The sequence below is a fragment of the Lithobates pipiens genome, unplaced genomic scaffold (assembly GCF_037356315.1).
Source record: "Lithobates pipiens isolate NorthernLeopardFrog02 unplaced genomic scaffold, aLitPip1_a1.2 Scaffold_27, whole genome shotgun sequence".
Classification (NCBI taxonomy): Eukaryota; Metazoa; Chordata; class Amphibia; order Anura; family Ranidae; genus Lithobates; species Lithobates pipiens.
The window spans coordinates 228,216,953-228,234,275 of NW_027507788.1; the positions used below are offsets into that span (position 1 = coordinate 228,216,953).

At 46.7% G+C, this 17,323-nt stretch overlaps 1 protein-coding gene across 1 annotated transcript; it reads left to right on the forward strand.

Moving 5' to 3' along the window:
- The first annotated feature begins 563 nt into the window (after nt 1–563).
- Nucleotides 564–3,354, forward strand: LOC143934598 (transcription factor HES-5-like). The gene is made up of 3 exons (XM_077458345.1): nt 564–720; nt 2,093–2,267; nt 2,383–3,354. The coding sequence occupies exons 1-3, from the start codon at nt 655–657 to the stop codon at nt 2,610–2,612; spliced, it is 471 nt and encodes a 156-aa protein (XP_077314471.1). The 5' UTR covers nt 564–654; the 3' UTR covers nt 2,613–3,354.
- The last annotated feature ends 13,969 nt before the right edge of the window (nt 3,355–17,323 follow it).

Sequence of the window (17,323 nt, forward strand, 5' to 3'; positions counted from 1 at the left end):
TAAACAGTTGTTGGCGCTATGTAAATCCTGAATAATAATTATAATAATATTATGAAAATTGCATTAACAAGCACTTCTCATACTTGGCGAGAGCTGATGTATCTTTTACAAGGATTACCCCAAAACTTTGCGTGCAAATACTGTATATCAAACTTTCAAGGTAAACAAAATTTGAATCTTCTATTCATTTCTCTGTGTTTTTTTTTGTTTTTTTTTTTATTGATGTGTCCCAGGCCATTAATTCCCAGTGACATCTGAAGTCATCAACCATTTTTTATTGTCCACATGTAGCTGCAGGCTGTTGTGGAAGCTTTCCTTCTCTGCAGGTATCAGATAATAGAATAAGTAGCCCTTTCCCACACTGCAAGCTTCTTTCAGCAGAAAGTCCCATTATTCCCCCCCCCCCCCCCCCTCTGCCCCTATTAGAGGCTCCAGATGCCACCTTGCAGTGTGACACACGTCCATTGTCCCCGCCGCTCTGTGATTGGCTGCTGAGTGTGGGAACCTCTGCAAAGTCTGATCCTCACACATTATTATGCAGAGTGAGGGGTATATAGAGGGGAGGGTGAGCTCTGTGACTGCACATCACTGAAATCTCTTCTACAGAGAGGACACTGAGCATAGGAACTGCTCTTCACTCACTGACCGGACACCATGTCTCCTTCCAGCAGCCCTCTACTGTACGGTGCTGACCGCCAACTGACCCAGCAACCCAGAAAAGTAAGTATCTCTCTACATTCCTGTTTGTTCCTTGATTTCTTTGATCTGTTTTCCCCCTATATCTTCCAAACCTTACATCTCCAAGATCCCCCATTCTGTTACCCCTCTAGATCTTCCATCTTGTCCTCCAAGATCCCCCATTCTGTTACCCCTCTAAATCTTCCACCCTGTCCTCCAAGATCTTTCCATTCTGTTACCCCTCTAGATCTTCCATCTTGTCCTCCAAGATCCCCCATTCTGTTACCCCTCTAAATCTTCCACCCTGTCCTCCAAGATCTTTCCATTCTGTTACCCCTCTAGATCTTCCATCCTGTCCTCCAAGATCCCCCATTCTGTTACCCCTCTAGAGCTTCCATCTTGTCCTCCAAGATCCCCCATTCTGTTACCCCTCTAGATCTTCCATCCTGTCCTCCAAGATCCCCCATTCTGTTACCCCTCTAGAGCTTCCATCTTGTCCTCCAAGATCCCCCATTCTGTTACCCCTCTAGATCTTCCACCCTGTCCTCCAAGATCTTCCCATTCTGTTACCCCTCTAGAGCTTCCACCCTGTCCTCCAAGATCTTCCCATCCTGTTACCCCTCTAGATCTTCCACCCTGTCCTCCAAGATCTTTCCATTCTGTTACCCCTCTAGATCTTCCATCCTGTCCTCCAAGATCCCCCATTCTGTTACCCCTCTAGATCTTCCACCCTGTCCTCCAAGATCTTCCCATTCTGTTACCCCTCTAGAGCTTCCACCCTGTCCTCCAAGATCTTCCCATCCTGTTACCCCTCTAGATCTTCCATCCTGTCCTCCAAGATCTTCCCATCCTGGCACCTCCAAGATTCCTCTCCCCAAACAACACACTAGATCTCCTAGTCCTGGAGACCTCCAAGATCCCTCATCCTGTCACCCCCCTAGATCTTCCCATCCAGACCTTCTAGAACTTCCCATCCTGACACCCCCCTAAGATCCCTTCTCCTCTCACCCCATCCTGCCCTCCGGGAACTTCCCATTCTGACATCTCCAAGACCCCTTGCCTTGTCACCCCTCTAGATTTTCCCATAGTGTCCTCTTTTATCTCCTCATCCTGTCACCTCCAAGGTCCCTCACCCTGTCACCCCTCTAGATCTTCCCATCCAATAACCTCCTAAACCTTCCCATCCTGTCACCTCCAAGGTTTCTCATTCAGCCACCCTCTATGTCCTTCCATCCAATGTCCTTCCAGATCTCCCCATCCTGTCAACTCAAAAGATCCCTCATCCTGTTACCTCTCTATGTCCTCTTAGCTTTTCCTCCAACTTTATTCTTGTTTCTCCTGACTTCAGTGATTTTTCTCTCTGTCCATGCAATCACTATGTAGTTACTAACCATCCTGTGTCTGTTTTGTGCAGTTGAGGAAGCCCGCCATTGAGAAGATGAGGAGAGATCGCATTAACAGCAGCATCGACCAGCTGCGTCTCCTACTGGAGAAAGAGTTCCAGAAACATCAACTGCCCTCCAAACCGGAGAAGGCCGACATACTGGAGATGACGGTCACCTTCCTGCAGCAGCAAATGGCTAAGAAAAGTAAGTGCCCCCCTTGTTGTTGATTTTATTATTCTTGCTGAGAGATGTTCGCATTGAGCATTGTAGAAGGTGACAGTGGACTTCCTATAACTGACATGTGTCTTGTCTATTCCAGATGTGACAGCGACCTCCATCCAAGCCCATAGAGAAGGCTACTCTACCTGCTTCCAGGACTCTGTGAACTTCCTATCCCTGCACACACAGACAGACCCTCAGCTGCTGCAGAACCTCCATGGGGCTCAGATGGTGACCGGCGCTCCGTGTGCTTCTGTATTCCCCACTTCACAGACCCCCAGCAAGAACAGCCCCCCAGACAGCAGCAAAACCCTATGGAGACCCTGGTAGAGACTTGTCTCCACTTCTCAGGACTGTGAGATGAGTACAGTTGGGTGTACAAGGAGCATACCTGACCTGACAGCTGTACATGGGGATCTGATCCCTATCACTGTATCTTATCATAAGGATAGAGAGTACGCTTATTATGAAGTGGCCGTAATCACAATGTGACCTGATATTACTGTTTGTTATATATTGGGAGCAGATCATAGCTCTGCTGCATTCCTATATGGAATTTTTGTATATCTGTCTATATATATATATATGCATTATTACTGTATATGAATAGAGATAATGGAGATTATTAATAGAGTTTAATCACTGTGTGATCTCATATTATGAGTGGAGCAGATTTCAGCTCATTTAAATTCCAATATAGAAAATATACTGTATTCATATATGCATGTATAATATTATATTGGAGAGTAAGCTTATGGTAGTTATTATAGAGTTTATTCACTATGTGATCTATGCTATGATTTGCATATGACTTCAGCTCATCTGAATTCCATTATAGATTTTATATATACAGTATATGTATATATATGATATATATATAGATATAGATCTATATATATTTAGAGGGTAAGCTTTTGATTAAGGCTGTGTAAATACAGTATAATCTGATATTGCTTTATTTTTAATGGTAGAGAATTATCTATCTATCTATCTATCTATCTATCTATCTATCTATCTATCTATCTATCTATCTATCTATCTATCTATCTCTCTCTCTATCTATCTATCTATCTATCTATCTATCTATCTATCTATCTATCTATCTATCTATCTATCTATCTCTCTCTCTATCTATCTATCTATCTATCTATCTATCTATCTATCTATCTATCTCTCTATCTATCTATCTATCTATCTATCTATCTATCTATCTCTTTCTATATCTATCTATCTATCTATCTCTCTATCTCTTTCTATATCTATCTATCTATCTATCTCTCTATCTATCTATCTATCTATCTATCTATCTATCTATCTATCTATCTATCTATCTATCTATCTATCTATCTATCTATCTATCTATCTATCTATCTATCTATCTATCTCTATCTATCTATCTATCTATCTATCTATCTATCTATCTATCTATCTATCTATCTATCTATCTATCTATCTATCTATCTATCTATCTATCTATCTATCTCTATCCTTATATAGATAATGAGTAGGGTTACCATTAACTTGGCCCTATCACAATTAGTTGTTCTTATTTAGAATATATTGTATATTTATACAAATCTATAGTTATCTTCTATGAAGAAAATAGATCAAATTCCATTTGGATGCATTCTATGAATGCTCTCTGTGTTGCAATGGTTCCATTGTAAATTGCAATAGCTCTGTATGCATATATGCAAGCTATTAGAAGAGTGATGCAAGGTAGCATATGCTGAATAATGATGATAATTGAGGGTGTCCTCTGTTGTCACATTTTGTCGGTCTTCTCAGTATTATACAATTTTCCTATTCAATTTCCTTTAGATTTACCTTCAACTCATAGGTGCGTGCACAGGGTGTACCGGGTGTACCTGGGCACATCTCAATCACCCCCGTGCACATTAGCATTATCGCTCTGTGTGCCAGCGGGGAGGTGGGAAGATCTCCCTATTACCGGCTCTGCCATAAGAGAAGTGTTTATGCACTTCTCTTTCTCTGTGGAGGCAGGGAGATCAATGTGCCGCGGTCATATATATATATATATATATATATATATATATATATATATATATATATATGTATATATATATACAGTATATATATATATGTAGACACACATGTGTGTTTGAGCTTTAGGCTGGGTTCACACGATTGCGAATTGGATGTGGATGTCTCTGCATCCAATTCGCATAGCAGGAGATTGTGACCAGCTCTCTACGGAGCCGGTTCATGCATCTCCAGAGCGGCTCCGGTGCGAATTGCACAGGACTCCTGTGCGTCTTTTGCTCCATTTCAGGTCCAAATTCAGACCAAAATTTGGGCTGAAATCGGACCTGAAACGGTGAATGGAGACGCACCGGACCCCTGCTGGGAGCGGCTGCTTCCTCCAGTGTGAAGCCCAGCCTTAGGGTGCACACGGTAATGCAATGCGCTGCGCACGCCTATGCTTCAACTATGTAGTATAAGGGCCTACCTGATTGTATACAAATTGAAAGTGTTTAGGTCTGACCTCATATTATATGATTTTGGTAAATCTGAAGGAAAAATGTTCAAGACAATTGTATAATGTATGGCCAGCCTTAGGGTCGGCTGCAGGGATTTCAGCACCCATTTAAACCATTAGTGTTTATGGGAGTACCATATATTATGGTGTTATATTAGGAATATTAATGAATATTATTTTATACAGTAAAGTATAGAACTTGATTTCATATTACACCGCTGTAATTCTCCTTGAGAAATGAGTATATAAGACCATTCACTAGTTGGATGTTTTGTGTATAAAGTACAATGTAATGTTATTGGTGATACAATTCACCAGGATAAGGTTCTGCAATGTTTGTAGTAGGATACAATGTATTCAATTCACAATGTTCTGCAATGTTTGCAGGATTAATTCATTCAAATCGATGATATTTATGGTATGCAATATTTGCGAAATACCCTACAATTACGAGACACAGCACGCCGTACGCAATATTTGCGTTGTCGCTGTTTGTTTTTGGTATGCAGAGTTTGCAAAAGTTATTATAATGTTATCTCTAACATGTTGGACTTTGCAATATTTGCAATTAATACGTCATTTATGTACAAGCTCACGTTTATGTACTTTGTGCGGCAAATTTTGAATGAATATATAATAGGAATATAGAAGAAAAACTTTATGTGTTGAGTGAAAACCTCAAACAATAAATATTATTAATGACTTGAAACTTTGTGTGGACTTTCTTTTGATATATTTTTTTAACCACTTCAATACCAGGGGGGCACTTAAACACCGTCCTGCCCAGACCAATTTTCAGCTTTCAGCGCTGTTGCAATTTGAATGACAATTGCGCGGTCATGCTACACTGTACCCAAATGAAATTTTTATCATTTTTTTCCCCACAAATAGAGCTTTATTTTGGTGGTATTTGATCACCTCTGCGGTTTTTATTTTTTGCGCTACAAATAAAAAAAATACCGAAAATTTTGAAAAAAAATATGTTTTTTTTTGTTTCAGTTTCAAAACTTTGTAAATAAGTACGTTTTCTCCTTCACTGATGGGCACTGATAAGGCGGCACTGATGGGCACCAATGATGTGGCACCAATGAAGTGGCACTGATCAGGTGGCATTGATGGACACTGATATGTGGCACTGATGGGCACTGATAGGCGGCACTGATGGGTGGCACTGATGGGCGACATGGATGGGCACTGATAGGTGGCACAAATTGGCACTGATAGCTGGCATGGATTTGCATGGATGGGCGGCACAGATGGGCATGGATAGGCGGCACAGATGGGCATGGGTGGGCACTGATAGGTGGCACGGATGGGCACTGATAGGCGGCACAGGTGGGCACTGATAGGCGGCACAGGTGGGCACTCATAGGCGGCATTGTATTGTTATACTGTACTAATGGATGCCAATCAGTGCCAAACAATAATGCATGCCAATCAGTGATGCCCATTGTGGGCACTGATTGGCATCCATTATGGGCACTGATTGGCATCCATTGTGGCACTGACTGGCATCCCTGGTGGTCTAGGGAGGATTACCTTTTGCTGGGCATCCCTGGTGGTCTGGTGGCATCCCTGGTGGTCAAGTGTGGGCATCCTCGTGATTGGACACGGCTTATCACGTGGTAAAGAGTCTCCATCGGAGACTCTTTACCGAGATCGTAGTTGCCGGGTGTCAGACTGACACCCCGCAACAACGATCACCATGATGCGCGCCCCGGGGGCGCGCAGCGGCTCATAATCCTGATCACGTCATATGACGTCCGATCAGGATTATGCAACCACTTTGACACCGTCAATTGCCTATAGGGCGGGCGGCAAGTGATTAAACCTGTCATGGTGGACACAAAAAAAAAAAAAAAAAACAACAAGGGGAAATTTACTAAAACTGGAGCCCAGAGAAGCTCTTCATAATAACTAATCAGCATGTAATTTCAACTTTTTCAATGAAGCTTTGAGAATAAGGCTTGATTCACCCCTATGGCATTTTTTGTGCTTTTTGCATTTTGCAGATTTGCTCTACTGCCCATTTAACATGGTTTCCTATGGAACACGTTCTGTAGAAAAAATCAGCACTAAAAATGCCATAGGTGTGAATCAAGTCTGAGGCTGGGTTCACATATATAGAAATTGCATGTCTTTTTAACCACATTTCATTTGTAGAACACGTCAATGTGATTGGCTCTCAATGGAGCCGGTTCACACATGTCCGGGGGGGGGGGCAGCCGTGGTGCAGTTTTGAAAAGGGGCCCTGTGCGTTTTTGGGGCCGGTACAGGTGCAAATTCAAGCAAACATTTTTTACCTGAATCGCACCTGAACCAGTGAACAGAAACGCACCAGGCTCTGGACTGTGAACCCAGCCTTACACCTTGTAGCTGATTGGTTACCAGTGGCGGACGGTCCATAAGGGGCACAGGAGCGCCCCCAAAGTTCCTTAGAAATACAATGATTTATTTGTAAATAACTGATAATAATATGACTTAGCCCTTGTGCACACGGTCAGACATTCCAATGGAAAAGTGTTGTTGGATAATCCGACCATGTGTGGGCTCCATCCGACGGACCAAGTTTTCCAGCTTGGCTCTAAAACGTTCCGACAACATGATCCGATCAGACTTTGTCAGATCATGTGTAGAGAATTCCGATCGGACAAAGTGCCACGCATGCTCAGATCAAATTCCTACACCAAAGCTATTGGCTACTAGCCTGAACGTAGTCCCATCGTAATGAAATAACGTCATCACGTTCCGTACGATCGGATTTTCCGACAACTTTCTCCGACCGTGTGTATGCAACAGTTTCGGACAAAATCCGTCGGACAAAATCCGTCGGACAAAGTTCCTCCACGCCAAACTCACTCATCCATGTCTTTATATACCTTGCTTTGTACACCTGTGGGCAGTCATGTTGGCACAGGAAGGGGCCGTCCCCAAACTGTTCCCACAAAGTTGGGAGCATGACATTGTCCAAAATGTCGCCTTAAGGGTTCCCTTCACTGAAACTAAGGGGCCAAGCCCAACCCCTCTAAAAACAACCCTCACACCATAATCCCCCCTTCACCAAATGATTTGGACCAGTGCACAAAGCAAGGTCCGTAAAGACATGGATGAGCGGGTTTGAGGTGGAGGAACTTGACTGGCCTGCACAGAGTCCTGACCTCAACCCAATAGAACACCTTTGGGATAAATTAGAGCAGAGACTGTGAGCCAGGCCTTCTCGTCCAAGATCAGTGCCTGACCTCGCAAATGCTCTTCTGGAAGAACGGTCAAACATCCCCATAGACACCCTCCTAAACTTTGTGGACGGCCTTCCCAGAAGAGGTGAAGCTGTTATAGCTGCAAAGGGCCAACTCAATACTGAACCCTCCGGACTAAAGCCTCGTACACACAAAGAGAAAACGGGACAAAAAGTTTCGCTTTTGACGTGATAACATGATATTCTGATCGTTAGTCCACAACTGTCGTCTGAAATTTTCCGAAGGGACAAACGCAAACATTTTTCTACCATGTGAGAATTTTCATACTTAATAACCTATTCGCTTTCGATATGGATCATATGGAGACCACCGTGCAAAAAAAAAGAATGATCATCCGTTCGATAATTTCATCATGTTTTTTCAGCTTAGGACCGGGATGTCATTGAGGTTCATGTGTGTGTAAAGGAAGGCGTCCCAATACTTTTGGTAATATAGTGTACATTAAAGGGGGAAGATTAGCAGGTAGGTTGTATGGGGCCCCATGATTTGCAGTCTTGTCTCTGACAGCTGAATTGTTTCAGAATTTCGTAGAAACGCTCAAACCAACATCAGTGTTTGGCTGACCTTCCTACTAGTAGTTATACCCAGGGCTGGATTAACGTGGGGGGCTGTTGGAGCTGCAGCTCCAGGCCCCTACCTTAATATAGGCCCAGCCACCCAAAAAGGACATGGAGAGCAATGGGCCAACGGGAAGAGATCTCCCCCGACGGGCCCTGCATTCCGTGTGCATCGCGGGGGCAGGATGGTGGGATTGATAATGGGCACTGCAGGAGCAGTCCTAACAGAAGTCTGGGGCACGCCAATGCAGGGCTCTTACAGAAGTCTGGGGCACGCCAATGCAGGGCTCTTACAGAAGTCTGGGGCACGCCAATGCAGGGCTCTTACAGAAGCCTGGGGCACTCCAATGCAGGGCTCTTACAGAAGCCTGGGGCACGCCAATGCAGGGCTCTTGCAGAAGTCTGGGGCATGCCAATGCAGGGCCCTTACAGAAGCCTGGGGCACGCCAATGCAGGGCTCTTACAGAAGCCTGGGGCACACCAATGCAGGGCCCTTACAGAAGCCTGGGGCACGCCAATGCAGGGCTCTTGCAGAAGTCTGGGGCACGCCAATGCAGGGCTCTTACAGAAGCCTGGGGCACGCCAATGCAGGGCTCTTACAGAAGTCTGGGGCACGCCAATGCAGGGCTCTTACAGAAGCCTGGGGCACGCCAATGCAGGGCTCTTACAGAAGCCTGGGGCACACCAATGCAGGGCCCTTACAGAAGCCTGGGGCACACCAATGCAGGGCCCTTACAGAAGCCTGGGGCACGCCAATGCAGGGCTCTTACAGAAGCTTGGGGCACGCCAATGCAGGGCTCTTACAGAAGCCTGGGGCACGCCAATGCAGGGCTCTTACAGAAGCCTGGGGCACACCAATGCAGGGCTCTTACAGAAGCCTGGGGCACGCCAATGCAGGGCTCTTACAGAAGCCTGGGGCACGCCAATGCAGGGCTCTTACAGAAGCCTGGGGCACGCCAATGCAGGGCTCTTACAGAAGCCTGGGGCATGCCAATGCAGGGCTCTTACAGAAGCCCGGGGCACGCCAATGCAGGGCTCTTACAGAAGCCTGGGGCACTCCAATGCAGGGCTCTTACAGAAGCCTGGGGCACTCCAATGCAGGGCTCTTACAGAAGCCTGGGGCACGCCAATGCAGGGCTCTTACAGAAACCTGGGGCACTCCAATGCAGGGCCCTTACAGAAACCTGGGGCACTCCAATGCAGGGCCCTTACAGAAGCCTGGGGCACGCCAATGCAGGGCTCTTACAGAAGCCTGGGGCACTCCAATGCAGGGCCCTTACAGAAACCTGGGGCACTCCAATGCAGGGCTCTTACAGAAGCCCAGGGCACGCCAATGCAGGGCTCTTACAGAAGCCCGGGGTACGCCAATGTAGGGCTCTTACAGAAGCCTGGGGCACGCCAATGCAGGGCTCTTACAGAAGCCTGGGGCACACCAATCCAGGGCCCTTACAGAAGCCTGGGGCACGCCAATGCAGGGCTCTTACAGAAGCCTGGGGCACGCCAATGCAGGGCTCTTACAGAAGCCCAGGGCACGCCAATGCAGGGCTCTTACAGAAGCCCGGGGCACGCCAATGCAGGGCTCTTACAGAAGCCTGGGGCACGCCAATGCAGGGCCCTTACAGAAGCCTGGGGCACGCCAATGCAGGGCTCTTACAGAAGCCTGGGGCACACCAATGCAGGGCTCTTACAGAAGCCTGGGGCACGCCAATGCAGGGCTCTTACAGAAGCCTGGGGCACACCAATGCAGGGCTCTTACAGAAGCCTGGGGCACGCCAATGCAGGGCTCTTACAGAAGCCTGGGGCATGCCAATGCAGGGCTCTTACAGAAGCCTGGGGCACGCCAATGCAGGGCTCTTACAGAAGCCTGGGGCACGCCAATGCAGGGCCCTTACAGAAGCCTGGGGCACGCCAATGCAGGGCTCTTACAGAAGTCTGGGGCATGCCAATGCAGGGCTCTTACAGAAGTCTGGCCCACGCCAATGCAGGGCTCTTACAGAAGCCCGGGGCACGCCAATGCAGGGCTCTTACAGAAGCCCGGGGCTTCCATAGTGTTAGGCCTGCGCCCCTGCACTCTTTCAGCTCAGAGTGCACACTGATGCATGGCCCTTACAGAAACTTGGCAAGTCAAATACCAGGCTTCCCTAGTGTTATGCCTGTGCGGCTGCGCTACTTTTGAGTTTGGGCGCATGCCAGCACAGGCTCTTGGAAAGCAGAAGGGTGCCCAGTAAAAGGCCCATCAAAATCCTCAGCACCAAGCACATGATGCTCTTAATCCGGCCCTGGTTATACTATATATTTAGGGCGGCACAGTGGTGTAGTGGGTGGCACAGTGGTGTAGTGGTTAGGGCGGCACAGTGGTGTAGTGGGTGGCACAGTGGTGTAGTGGGCGGCACAGTGGTGTAGTGGGCAGCACAGTGGTGTAGTGGTTAGGGCGGCACAGTGGTGTAGTGGTTGGCACAGTGGTGTAGTGGGTGGCACAGTGGTGTAGTGGTTAGGGTGGCACAGTGGTGTAGTGGTTGGCACAGTGGTGTAGTGGGAGGCACAGTGGTGTAGTGGGCAGCACAGTGGTGTAGTGGGTAGCACTCTCACCTAGCAGTAAAAAGGGTCGCTGGTTCATATCCCAACCACGACACTACCTGCATGGAGTTTGCATGTTCTCCCTGTGCCTGTGTGGGTTTCCTCCGGGTACTCCGGTTTCCTCCCACAATCCAAAGACATGCAGGGAGGTTAATTGGCTTCTGTCCAAAATTGGCCCCTAGTATATGAATGGGGACCTTGGATTGTGGGCTCCTTGAGGGTAGGCACAGATGTGAGTGTGCAATGTACAGGGATAGGGACAATTGTAGACACTCACTCAGGTTGGACTGGATGGACTGGTGTCTTTATTCAACATTACTAACAATGCAACTATCATACCATGCCAACCTTCACAGGAACGTCTGACTCCTTAGTTGACTACAAACCATTTCCGACTCGTTTCGCACCCTGGGGGACGGTAGTCATAGACCTCCCACACGCTGTACAGCGACTCCTTGTCTTTGATGTTCTGGGTAATGAGGTGTCACTGACATATTAGACAGCCTCTTATCACACCGCTCCATCCTCTGTCTCTGGAGACCCCACAGAGGAGTCTCTATGAACACCGACCCCCCCAGACATGGGAATCTCCAATCCAATCAATGGAAATCACCCTCTTCATTAGAAAGCCGCGGACGTATTTATCACTGACGACCCGTCTGAGGGAGGCTGATACGTTTGTGTTGGGTTCAGGGGTGAAATGAATGGTTCCATCCCGTTCTACAAGATGCTTTCCTGTCCCTCCTCCATTATGGGGGACCTCTTATCTCCCGCTGCAGCATGGCGGAATCTCAGGATGTTAAAAATGGCTGATCCAATAGTTGAAATGAGCATTTCCCTGAGTTATAATGTAGCCACTTGTTATTGCTGAGCAAGAAGACCTTTGCCCTTCATTTGTATGACAATCAGAAGAGCAACAATGTGATGTAATCAGTGATACCCAACCAGATATCACACCGTGATTGGAAGGCAAGATGATGGCCGACTCTTATCTATGGACTTCTATACTTTCCATCTGTATTGTGATGAATGAAGGTGTAAAGTCCGGAGCAGCCGTTCTCAACCCCGTTACCCCCGAGGAACCCCGGAATTCATTATCAGGTCCTGCTGAGAAGGATCCCACCTACAGCTCATAGTACATTAATATGATCAACAAGTTTACAATAAAAGAATAAGTAATGCGGCGTGCCTCACATACCCGACCCCCAGGACATATCATTTTGTTACTAATCCCCTACAAAAATTTTTTTGCAGTAATCTTGAAATAACAAATGCACAAAAGAAAGGCAGACGGTATAATGTGGTGTCCTCTAACATTAGGGGTCATTGTAGAGTAGAAGGGATGACTTGCCCCGATGTTTAATGGAAAATTGCCCCTTTGTGTTGGGAGATGAATCCATTATTGTTCACTGCCCAAGCAGCCCCTAGCAACCTCAGGGGGAACCCTAGCTGAGCAACACTGGTCTAGACACAGGGGTCTCCAAACTTCTGAAGCAAAGGGGTAGTTTACTGACAATCAAACTTTATGGTGGTGGTGGGGGGGGGGGGGGGGGGGGGGCGATGCAGACTGTGGCCAGTGGGAGTAGAAAATGCCTTAATATTGGTAGGACTAAACAGTGCCATAGTGCCATAGGCTTGGTGGTAAGTTAGAGTAAATGAATTCCATAACTGGTGTCAGGAATAGTGCCCCATCATTGGTGTCAGTGGGAGGAATAGTGCCCCATCATTGATGTCAATGGCAAGAATGGTGCCCCATTATTGCTGTCAATGGGGGAATATTGACCCATCATTGGTGTCAGTGGGAGGAATAGTGCCCCATCATTGGTATCAGTGGGAAGAATAGAGCCCCATCATTGGTGTCAGTGGGGGGAATAGTGCCCCATCATTGGTATCAGTGGGAGGAATAGTGCCCCATCATTGGCATCAGTGGGAGGAATAGAGCCCCATCATTGGTATCAGTGGGAGGAATAGTGTCCCATCATTGGTATCAGTGGGAAGAATAGTGCCCCATCATTGGCGTCAGTGGGAGGAATAGTGCCCCATCATTGGTATCAGTGGGAGGAATAGTGCCACATCATTGGTATCAGTGGGAGGAATAGTGCCCCATCATTGGTGTCAGTGGGAGGAATAGTACCCCATCATGGATGTTTTAGCTCGCACATGATTGGATAATAAAATCAGCAGAGCTTCCCCTCATTTCAGATCTACCCCTTAGATCTAAAGCGACTGCACTTCCAAGTGCATTTGCAGCGCAAAGTGGATTTGCCTTTCGTAAATAACCCCCCAATGTGTTTTACTTCAAATGACAGTTTGGGGGTCGGCAGTTACATTTAAAAAAATACAATGTATCATTGACAAGGGACACAACATAGTTGTATCTTTGATCTTATAAACTGCGGGGATAATGGTGTTGTGGTAACTTGCACCAAAAAAACTAAAAGCATAATAATATTATTCTTGATATCACTGGAAAAAAAGAAGCCTTTGAAAATGAGTTTGCAACAACTCCATCAGTATCCGCAGCAGAGCAGCTTCATGATTATCCCGTTATAGAAGAAGAGAATTGTGCGCTGCATTTCCACATTTCATCATTTGCCGCGTCACCAATGTTAATTCTCCATTACCAACGCTTGTTCCCGAGCGGAAAGTTTTAAAGCCTGCCATCCAACATTTTTCCCCGCGGAAAATCCAACAACAGTTGTCCGATGGAGCGTACAGGCGGTCGGATTTTCCGCCAACAGCCTCTCATCACACATTTCCCATCGGAAAATCCGATCGCGTGTACGAGGCTGAAGAGCAGCACGCTGACCAATATTCTCCCCCCCCCCCCCCAGCCACCAACATGAAAAATTTTTCCAATAATCTCCTGAAATGTGTTTTCTAGCAAGAGTTCCTTGAGACCTGAAAACTATTTTAATCTCTAGAGATCCGCGCTATAGCAGAATGACGGCTACAGCGCGGACCTGCTTTGCACGAGCGGCCTGGCGCGGCGCGCTCTGTGATCGGCGAGTTTATGAGACTCGCCTGATCACGGATCCAAGCAAGGGGTCGATCCCGACCCCTTACCACGTGATCAGCTGTCAGCCAATGACAACTGATCATGTGACAAAACAGAGCCGGTAATCGGCTATTTTTCCTCCTCGCGCTGACAGCGCAAAGAGAGAAAAAAAAAGCCGATCACTGGCGGCCGTGATCAGGACTGATGTCCCAATCACAGCCAGCGTATCAGTGCCCACCTGCCCCCTGACAGTGCCACCTAAAAAATAAAAAAGTGCCCCCCATCAGTGCCACCCATCAGTGCCATCTATCAGTGCCCACAATCTGCCTCAACAACAGTGCTGAACCCCAGTGCCACATATCCGTGCCCATCAGTGCCACCCTTCAGTGCCACCTATCAGTGTCACCTATCAGTGCCCATCAGTCACATCTATCAGTGGTACCTATCAATGCCCCTTAGTGCCACCCATCCGTGCCACCTATCTGTGCCCATCTGTGCCCATCAGTGCCGCCTTATCTATGCCCATCAGTACTGCCTTATCTGTGCCTATCGGTGCCACCTTATCTGTGCCTATTAGTGCCGCCTTAACTGTGCCGATCAGTGCCCACCAGTGCCGCCTCATCAGCGCATTTCAATGAAGGAGAAAAATTACCTGTTTGCAAAATTTTATAACAAACTATTAAACATGATTTTTTTTTTTGCATCTTTTTTTGTTTGTTTAGCAAAAAATAAAACTCCGAGCTGTAATTAAATACCACCAAAAGAAAGCTCTATTTGTGGGAAAGAAATTATAAAAATGTCATTTGGGTACAGTGTTGTATGCCCGCGTAATTGTCATTCAAAGTGCATCAGCGCTGAAAGCTGAAAATTGGTCTGGGCAGGAAGGGGGTTTAAGTGCCCAGTAAGCAAGTGGTTAAGGGTTCCTCTGGGGTAAAAAAAAGGTTTAGAAAGGCTGCCTTAGCCCTTGTACACACGGTCGGACATTCCGACAACCAAATCCATCGGATTTTGTCCGACGGATTTTGTCCGAAACTGTTGTATACACACGGTCGGACAAAGTTGTTGGAAAATCCGATCATTCAGAACGTGATGACGTAATTTCGTTACGATGGGACTACGTTCAGGCTAGTAGCCAATAGCTTTGATGTAGGAATTTGATCTGAGCATGCGTGGCACTTTGTCCGATCGGAATTCTCTACACATGATCGGAGTATGTCCTATCGGAGCATTTTGTCAGAAAATTTTACCAACAAGTTGGAAAACTTGGTCTGACGGAAACAGTCCGATGGAGACCACACACAGTCGCAATATCCGACAAAACGCTCCGATCAGACACATTCCGTCGGAATCTCCGGCCGTGTGTACAAGGGGCTTAGAGGGCAGTCAATTAAGAGGAAACATGAAATGCACCCGTGTGCATGTGAGCTGGTAAACATCGATGCAGAAGACATCAGCTACCCACAAACAGCCATCCACTTATATTGATGACGGGCGGGGATAGATTTAGACCTTGGGGGGCCTGGGGAACTTCAAGTTTGGGGGGGGGGTCCTCCACATAGAAATTTAATGAAATTCACACCCCTTGAAGTTTTCCACATTTTCTCATCTTACAACCAAAAACATGAATGTATTTTATTGGGATTTTATGTGATGGACCAACACAAAGTGTCACATAATTGTGAAAGTGGTAGGAAAATGATAAATTGTATTAAACAATTTTTTATAAATAAATCTCTGAAAAGTGTGTGGGAGGGGGGAGGAGGGGGGGGGGGGCTTTGTATTCAGCCCCATTTACTCTGATGCCCCTAACTAAAATCTGGTGGAACCAATTGCCTTCATTTAGTCAATAGAGTCCACCTGTATGTAATTTACTACTTACTACTGGCTCAGAATCCTCTGAATGACAGTCATACCGGGGCAGGCACGGTCGGTGGCCACGGTTATTAGTAACATTCAATTTCACAGACAGTACGTACTTAACTTGGGGGGGCACACAGTAAAATTGGGGGGGGGGTCGTGCCCCCCTCAGCCCCATGTTGGTGACGCCAATGATGCATTGAGGTGAAAAACCTTTTGTAGTTCAAAAGCCCCCCAGAGCCCCCCCTTTACCTACCTGAGCCCGATAGTTCCTGCGCCAGGGACGAGCGCGCCCATTCCGGCCGGTGTCTCGGGTCCTGATTGGATAGATTGATAGCAGCGCAGCCATAGGCTCCCGGTGCTGTCAATCAAATCCAATGAAGAGGAGCCGGGGGGTGGAGCCGAGTCCTCCGGTCTGTGTCAATGGACGCAGCAGCAGGACAGGGGAGCGCGGCCCACATGAGTGTCCCGAGGGAGTGCGCTTCTCCAAAGGGGCACTCGAGAAGAGGAGGAGCCAGGAGCACCCCTGAGGGACCCCAGAAGAGGAGGATCGGGGCAACTCTGTGCAAAACTAGCTGCACAGGGGAGGTAAATATGACATGTTTGTTTAAAAAAATATATATATCCTTTAAGCCTAGTACACACAATGAGATTATCGGATTTTTTTGGGGGGGGGGGGGGGTTTGCATGCTAGTCTCCATATCAAAAACTATGTATGAAAATTCTTGCACAACGGAATAGAAATTGGATTAAACGAAAATCATGCGATCTGCTATTGTATGTGAAAGGTTTTTCGTGTTTGTCCCTTCAGATAATTTAAGTGTACTAACGATCAGATTATCGATTTGAAAGCTGGATTTTTTATTTTATTTTTACAATTTTCTGATGGTGTGTATGGGGCTTTAGTCAACAATTAGTAACACGTGTTTGGTAAATACATCTATTTTTTTATACATAGATTCTGTAGCTTCTTCAAAACATTGCATGAATCCAACTGAATTGATCAGAAGCAGACAATCAATGTGTCAATAAATGTTTCAATGTGTCATTCAGTGAGATAACATCTTGTCGCCGGTCTTTCCCACACTACCCCCTGCATCCTGTATTATCCTCTGCTATTAGAGGCTCCAGATGTCACCCTGCAGAGTGACACAAGTCCATTGTCCCCGCCGCTCTGTGATTGGCTGCTGAGTGTGGGAACCTCTTCTATGCCAGCTCTCCATATATTGTTATGCAGAGAGAAGGGTATATATAGAGGGGTGGGCTGATCACCAGCAGACACACAGTACCCCCCC

Excerpts from the sequence above, each read along its gene's own strand:
- LOC143934598 (XM_077458345.1), top strand. The coding sequence starts at position 655 with ATGTCTCCTTCCAGCAGCCCTCTACTGTACGGTGCTGACCGCCAACTG. Across the intron at positions 721-2,092 it reads TGACCCAGCAACCCAGAAAA|TTGAGGAAGCCCGCCATTGA; the intron begins GTAAGTATCTCT and ends TGTTTTGTGCAG. Across the intron at positions 2,268-2,382 it reads GCAGCAAATGGCTAAGAAAA|ATGTGACAGCGACCTCCATC; the intron begins GTAAGTGCCCCC and ends TGTCTATTCCAG.